This window comes from Pygocentrus nattereri, chromosome 5, assembly GCF_015220715.1.
Source record: "Pygocentrus nattereri isolate fPygNat1 chromosome 5, fPygNat1.pri, whole genome shotgun sequence".
NCBI classification, from domain to species: Eukaryota; Metazoa; Chordata; class Actinopteri; order Characiformes; family Serrasalmidae; genus Pygocentrus; species Pygocentrus nattereri.
Window position 1 is genome coordinate 32,595,482 of NC_051215.1, and position 8,286 is coordinate 32,603,767.

Genomic DNA, 8,286 nt, shown 5'->3' on the forward strand with positions numbered 1-8,286 from the left:
TTGAATCCAAGAGCTAGGGTAGTTTTTTTTTGTTGTCCGTTTGTTTTGATTATTTCTTTCCTTTGGCGCCGTCCGGGTCCAGAATTCCGTTTCTCTTATGGCAGTAAGCTTGTAAATGTATAAATGTAAACATTGTATATATTGATGATTGTTGGTGAGGGTCTCACTCACTCGTAGCCGGTGCGGAGTGAAATAAACGGGACAAAAGACGCTGACTTGTCGTGTCTTGTTCCTTCCTGGTTCGTGCTGCAAACATCACATTTAAACCATACATTACTGGCCCCTTTCCCCCTAGGCTTACCCGTGGGGTCGTAACACTTGGGCTTTCTTGCAAAGTGTTGTGCCTTCCAGCTCCATGACCACCTTCTGAAGCACTTCGAAGATGTACTTGAGTTCAGGAGGATAGTTCAGGTTCAGGGCATACATTAGGCCAAACAACATGGCAGTAGCTAATGCAACATTATCCAACTCCTGCAACACCACCTGACCCTCAAGGATGATACCAATATCCGGTTCCCGACTGGCATCTCTTTGTTTGAAGACATATATTCCCAGTGTGGTCTCCTCAGTGGATCCTTGGATGAGGGCTTCATCTGCTGCTTGCAGAATGCACATTCACAAAATGAGATTACAAAAAACAAAACATTACGGACATGTGCAAGGAGCTGAATGCCTGACTCCAGTATAATATACTGAATGGAGGGATTTGTGTTCTCCCTCAAGAAACAACATGTATTGTGATTTTATAATTTTATACAAATGGATAAACCCACAATACAAGTTATAGTTTTTCCACAGTACATATTTGTAAAAAGAAAATGGAAAAAAGCATATCCTGAAGTGAGCCTACACATTTTTGTGAGTTATCCCATTATGCTCCATAAAAATAGATTTTTTCATCCTCCCAAAGTCAGGCTGTAGCTACAGCCAGCTGTAGGGATGGGTACTGTTAGAATTTTATCAATATTACTATCCTTAGCAATAGTCCTTATCCGGTCCAGTTCTTATTCAGTGCTCTCTTGTTTTTCTCACTTGGGATTGTTTAAATTATTGTTTACTATTATTATTATTATTTTATTCATTTATTTTTTCATAAGACAGCAGAAACAAGGACGCTGTGCAACAATACGTAACAAACCTTGGTAGAGAACACTTAAGAGAACTCTTCCTCTGTTCATTCTGTAACAAATGCTTAGAAGGAAGAATGATACTCATGACCACTGTATTTGCACACATAGGAATTTGACCTCTGCGTTTAACCCTGCAGTGAAACACATTTGAAAAACTGGAAAGTGTAATTGTTCCAGACATTTTACATATTATGAAAATCTTTGTTAATTGTCTATTAATTTAATTGTTTCAGCTCTTTTAAATAGTAAATAATAGATTTTAATAGATAATAATTTCCCAGCTCCGTCCTTGCTCCGCCTGTCTCACCTGTCTGCGTTTTGCAATCAGTCTCGTCACCTGTGCTCCCCTCATTAGTCTGTGTATTTATACGCCCCGCCTGTCCTGTTGTGGTTCATTCATTCTCCGTCCTCATTCTTCTCCTGTCCTTGTGGTCACATGTCCTGTCTCCTGTCAATGTCCATACTGTACTCCTCATCTGTCCTCTGTGTCTGTGTCTGTCAGTGACACGAAGTCAGTAGGTGTGTAGTAGAGTTAAGTAGGGCTGGTGGAAAGAAAAAGCAAAGCAGAAACTAGAAAAGTCTAGATTTTAAGAAGACTATGTGAGCTTACTTCAGCTTAAAAAACAGATAGTTTGTAGTATTTTTTAAGCAGCACTTCATATAGTTAGAACAATACATAAACTAGATATAACCTTACTTCAGGTATTTTAAGAAGTCTGAAAAACAGCTCTTTTTAATGATTAACTACTTTTTAAGCAGTTGTTGAAGAGTAATTGAAGCTGTAGATGAAGTACTTGATGCAAAAACTGAAATAGGTAAAGCAATATTTCAAGTAGCTGAATCAGTGATTAAGGCCTTTGAGGTATTTGAGTAGTTGTATCCTACAGTCCCCCACTGATCAATAAAATGAAAAGAATGTGTCTAAGTACATTTTTTAAAAGTAAAACCGATGAACCGTCTTTATAAATAAATAAATAAATAAAAATGAGGAAGAAAAAGTATTTGTCTCAAATACTGAAAATTGTTAACTACCACACTGGTCTGGTGACTGGACATACATGGTATGTATGATTTCTTAGTCTATGGAAAGAAGAAATGTCAATGCTCAAATGTGCTCAAACAATTTGTAAGGAGGTGCTTCCTTACATGTAGTTTAAAATTTTTTGATGTTCAAAGTTCTCCCTGAAATAGCAAGTTTCAAGAAGGATCTTCATCAGAAAAGAGAAACAGTTAAAAATGACACAGGTAATAAAAGTTAGCGGTACTGCTTGTTAAGTTAAGATAATTTAGATGCTAGTTGGATGACAGGAGGAGGAGCTCCCATCCCATACTGGCCCAAATTCAGGCAATGATCACAACTCCTTAAAGTGCCAAATGAAAAAGAAAGAAAAAAAATTTACAATGAGACTGGCAAATCACATTCATAACAACTTCAGTGTGATTATATAAAACATCAGGTCATCCTTTCATTAAAATACTTTGAGGTGTTATGGTTGTTGCCTTCATATTGACCAATATGGTATGGGAACTCTTCCTCTTCCAGTCATCTAATAGGCCTTTAAATTAACTATCATCACTACATTCAATACAGCTGAGCTTGGTACTGTCATTTATCTTTAGTAATAACTACCTTTGAATGAATTCCAGGGTTTTGGAGGCCTCGTCTTGATACTGGAGGTTGAAAATGCAGAACACTGCAAACAGTGCAGCAAGTCCTGATGCAAAAGTCGGTTGAGTGCTCTCACAGACCACGTGCCCCTCAATGCTGATCATCCAGTGGCAGTTTGTCATGGGCTGATTTCCTATTAAATACAAATTCAAAATTAGGTGGAATCTCCATTTCCAAAAGGCTTTTCTATCTTGTGCAGTGAGACCTGAGTCCATTTGGACAGATGAAAACAATATTTCTTAAATAAAAAAGAGAAGAAAAAAGGTAGCTGATTGGATTGACAGATGGGGCTGTACAAGGGCAGAAAATACTTCTAGATCTGCAGAATCCTTCCACTTTTCATATCTTCTGCAGTTTTGTTGAGCGAAATGTATCTTAATTAAAAATACAATTAATATGCTGTTTTCCAGACATATCATTACACGGATTGACACATAATCTGCACAAGATCTTTCATTAGTTACTTCATTCTCATTATGAAATAAAGTTCTTTTAAAATGTACATCAAAATACATACCAAGTAAAATGAGCCGAGGACTGGCTGGTAGAGTGAACTTTCTCTCAATGTCAGCAGATGTGGAGGACACCTGTAAAGTTATAATATTAAATAATATATTACATATACAAAATAATAATATTACAGTATACTACTATACTTGTGTATAATCACAAGAAACAATCAGCAAGCAATGATCAATACTCACATCAGCAAGAATCATTAATCCTTCTGGGCTCTCACCAAAATGAGCCAAAAGAAGCTGAACTACATGGAAAGTCATATCCCCTTCCAAACCGTGGGAAACAACAGCTTGGACAGCATGGTGGTTTAACTGAGTTCTGCAGTACTCCACAATTGCTCGACCACATTCCTGTATAGAAAGCTCCAAAACCTGAGGTACTTTTACATCAGTCAACAGCTCAAAATGAGCATAGATGCCCCTCTGAGTAAAAAGGTATGGCCATTTGCTTTTAAGATCCTCAATGGAGGGCGCAGGCATTGCATTTATGTGGGTACGCTGAAGGCTGTATGTAGTCTCCATGAGATTTATCACTTCTGCCCTTTGTCCCCCATTCAAACCTTCCTGCTGGTAAATGTTTTACATTCTGTACCGCTTCTCTTCCAATGTGTCAGTAGTCTCCTCTTTTGGGGGCTCTGGTTGGAATCGTGTGCAGCCATAGGTATCAACTGGGCCACGTTGAGGTCCAGTTTCCTCGCGGCATCCCACAGAACGTTGCCGATACAGCCCCCCCCGTTGATATTCTCAAATAGAGTTTTTACTTGCTGAAGAAGTGAAGTAAAGCCTCCTGCAATGAGGACTCCTTTTTTGGTCATGTCAGCAAAACTCTTTGGGTACTGCATAACGATCTTATGACAAATTGTGCGGCACTGGGAGCGAGTGGGATTGGGGTTGTATTTTCTAATTTCATCCACTACCACACTGATCATCTGGCGCCGCCATTTGAAAGAAGGCCTCTGACCATTTGTAATGGCTGAAAGTATTTCCTGTGGCATCTTGTCCCATGGCACCACAAATATGTCAGGCCACGTTATGTCTTGTGGAGGTACACCACTGGCCTGTTTTGGTAGTGAATGTGGTGATGAACTGGCAGAGGGGGGGTTACTGATGACTGAGGATGTGGTGGATGAGAGTGAGGAGTTAGGATGAGTAGAAGCACTTGAATCTAAGGAATCAGTGTGAGTAACCTGAAGATCCAAAGTGATGATCTCAGTTTCTGAAAGAAACAAATTAATGTTAAAGAAGAACATCACAACTTTTAATAATTATCTACTAATATATACAGTTAATATTGGCACGCACCTTATGCAGAAGTGATTGTACTTTACTTAATGAAAATAAATGTGCCTATGGCAAGGTAAATATTAATTACCTAATCTGAAGGCCTCCAGTAATTTTCTCTGCTGTATAACAGGCAACAGGCCTTTGATGTCCTCCTGTTGGACATATTTCAGGTCAGCCACAGAGTCAACACCAGACATCTGAAGCGTGGAAACAACTTGCAGCTGTGTCTCCACAGACAGACTGGGCAAAGTCTTGAGGATAATCCTCTTGATATTCTCTTCCAGTGAAGACATTCGGCTAATAGGTTGGGATAGAATGATGAAAAATTAAAATTGGCTTTCCCCAAACAGTGTACTGTATCAGTGGGTAATAATCAAGTAGCTTCTCATGAGCAACACAGCAGTAGGCTCTTTGCACTGGTTTAATGTAATAAACACCAAATTCTGGAAGACGCACAGCTGATACTGCTTCAGTAATGAAAAAAACACAGGAGCTCCTATGAATAAGAGCCTGTTTAATTTTACCAACAATAAGGCCTTCATCGTTATGAGTTATGACAACAAACATTTTACTCCTGTATTCAGTCCCTTTTACTGACACAGCATGGGTAACCAGAGTGTGTAGAGGATCAAAGTTGTAATGAGCAACTGAATGTCTGATGTTATCATTGTAGTCTTCCAAGACAAACTCTGCGCATCTATCCACCACAACATCAGGTGTGAAACGGGGACCAGCACCTAGAAAAGCTTGCAAAAGCTGATGTCTCTCTGCCAAGGTACTGCATAGATTTTTAAAGTTTTGCAGTTTTCTTGCACATTGCTTGAAGTATGTATGTTTACTTTCAAACCTTAATGTCCACACGTGGATGAGTGTCCCAAAGTGAAAGATAAGTTCAGGATAATGGAGGATATAGTGTGTTTGGCTTAAGTGGGTGATCTGGAAAGATTTGTATTCTAAAATCCAAATACTCCTCTATTAGGACCCCTAAATAGGCTACCTGACCCCTGGAAATAGCTGGAGCAGCAATAAGGTCCACAATCTCTCTGAGCTGTAAAATTAGTTGCCATACCTCACTGTCACCTGCATTCACTATTTTTTCACCAATTAACACAGGTAACATCCTGAGAAAGCACCAGTTCTGGACTGCATGTCCAGACAGCTTTTCTGCACCTGGGTTCACCTCACAGGGTTTGTTGCTAGCATCACTACCAAGATATTTGAACTGTGTTATGCGGCGATTCAAATCAAGATATGTGAACTGTTTCTCCACCATGACAAGATGCTTAATGTAAAGTGCCAAATCAAAAGAAACAATGCCCTCAAAAAGATCATGGCCAAAGCAGGGAGGTAACCCAGGCTGGCATACATGAAAATATGTCAAGTCATTGAAAACCTAGTCAAATTTGACTTGATTTACATTCTGAGTCTGCACATGTTTCTGATATGACTTTTCTGTACGATCCTGGCCCTTAGCAAGAGGATCTGCTGCAAATGTTGCACGGTCAATCTCACAATATCTACAGAAGTGTATACTGTTGCTGAAATTCTCTGTAAAGCCTCCAATGGAGTGTGAACCTAAGTTATCACCTGCAATGGCACACACAGTTCCTCTGTAAGTCTTACCATCAGGCATTGTAATGCCACTTGTCTCAAGAGCTTTTAGGTCCTTTATCAGAGCGCCAAACACTAGCTCTTGGCCAAAATACTTAAAGTCCTGTTCTTTGCATAGCAATACCAGTTGCATGTGATCAACGTTTGACCTATTGTGGGGTAAAATATTAGCAAGAGTTGCATATACTGCAAGGATTTTGTGTTTTTTTTTTCCCTGACCCAAGCGGATTTACAACCTCAAAAGCATCTTGATAAAGAATTAGGCCTACAGACGAATTGTTTAGCTCAAACATCTTGTTATTTTCAATGACTGTGCCATCCCACACATCTCTGAGCACTTACTCTGAGATGACATTGGTGTCTGAATGCCAGTGTTGCAACACATTAGATTGCAGAATAGATGCAACAGTGTCTTTGATGGGGATATACTGCACGAAACACTCCTTGCCCAATTCATTTTGGCCCAAACAAATGGGCATTGGCTCAACATAATGAAAGTTAGTTTTGAATACAGTTTTTCTTCTCTGATCAGATTTAAGTGTTTGGGTATTACATTTTCTGAAAAGATCATCACATTTAAGAGTATCAATCACATTCTCTATGTCAATTTCGGCAAGACCAAAATTTACTAGCTTTTCCTTGAGTTTGAAAAGAAGATGTGACTGACTGATATCATGAATCTGTTGGTAGTCATCTATAATAGTCTGAATCACAGAGGCTGGAAGGAGAAATTTGGCTTGCAACTTAAGATAAAACATTGCTAAGTTTCTGAAAAACTGATTTTCTTCCACAGCCTCTGGGCATACTTCTGACTGTTCACAACTTGGATCATCAAGCTGCATACCACTATGCCCATCAATATCTTGTGAACTGGATGGATTAACAATGCAGTCCATCAAACCCTCTTCCGGGGACTTTTTATGCTTCCTTGACATATGTGATGTGAATGAAGACTGGACTTTAAATGTCTTGTCACAGTTTCTGAAAGGACATGCCACCTCTTTCCCCTCTCGAATATGCAATTTCAAATGTGAAAAAAAGCTCTGAGTATTCTCACTTTTAGTTCTGCACAAGCCAACATGACAAATCAAATCAACAACACAGTGCTGTGTAGACCTAGACTGGCTCCAATAGTGACGATAGCTGTGAGATTTAAATGTTCTAAAATTTTGGAAAGTTCTGTGGCATCCAGGATAAACACACATAAAAGAAGCATTAGGAATGCAACTGTGGGTCCGCATGTGCCTCACAAACGTTAACACATCAGTGCAAGTCCTAGCACACATGTCACACAATATCATCTTGCTCTAGTTAAATGGTCTGTCTTTAACAAAGATGTATTTTCAGTATTTGTTTGATGAAAGAATATGTGTTTAGGAAATGGAAAGGACTGTATGTTAGTCAAACATGGCAAAAATAGACTAATAATGATATATCATCAGTTTAATGAATGGACTTGCCTATATGTGATAAAGGTAAGGAAGCAGATTTTGATCAATTCTTAAATGACTATACTGGAAAGAAAGACATTACTACAGTGGAGTACACAATAAAATGTGAATGAATTTTGCTCCTGGGAATAACAGAGTGACGCACCTCACTTTTCCATCTGCTTCCACATCAACCATTCCAGCTCCCCACTCACTTTTGAAATTCTTCTGGCTTCCTCCTGTTTGCTGTTGTACTGTCGGCTCTATAATAGCACAAGTAAACAAGTTAATGACATCTTCACACTGTGATTAGCGAGACACCCAAGTTCAATAACCTTAACTGTACTGGCTTTATTTGCTTGCTGCAACTGAGTCTAAGGATGAAATATTTTCTTCACAGATATATTTTTAAAAATGGCTGGAAAACGGAAAGGCTAATGGGCTAGCTTATATTAGTAACATGTTTTAAACGAAGTTAAATAAATAAAAAATAAGATGAACTCAAATAAACTTTACAAAAGTCCGAAACTTTGCTGCTTGCTAGCTAGTTAGCTAAAACGGCTCAAGCTACAGAGCTAGCTTCTCCGCTAAGAAGATGTTCGAAGCTAGCAGGTACACGTAGCAGATCAGCGGCTTACCCGCGG

At 39.0% G+C, this 8,286-nt stretch overlaps 1 protein-coding gene across 1 annotated transcript; it reads right to left on the bottom strand.

Moving 5' to 3' along the window:
- Window positions 1–297: 297 nt before the first annotated feature.
- LOC119263496 lies at window positions 298–3,953 on the bottom strand. The gene is made up of 5 exons (XM_037538663.1): window positions 3,504–3,953; window positions 3,317–3,386; window positions 2,761–2,932; window positions 1,248–1,261; window positions 298–599 (listed from the first exon to the last, which is right to left on the bottom strand). The coding sequence occupies exons 1-5, from the start codon at window positions 3,837–3,839 to the stop codon at window positions 298–300; spliced, it is 894 nt and encodes a 297-aa protein (XP_037394560.1). The 5' UTR covers window positions 3,840–3,953.
- Between the last annotated feature and the right edge of the window lie 4,333 nt (window positions 3,954–8,286).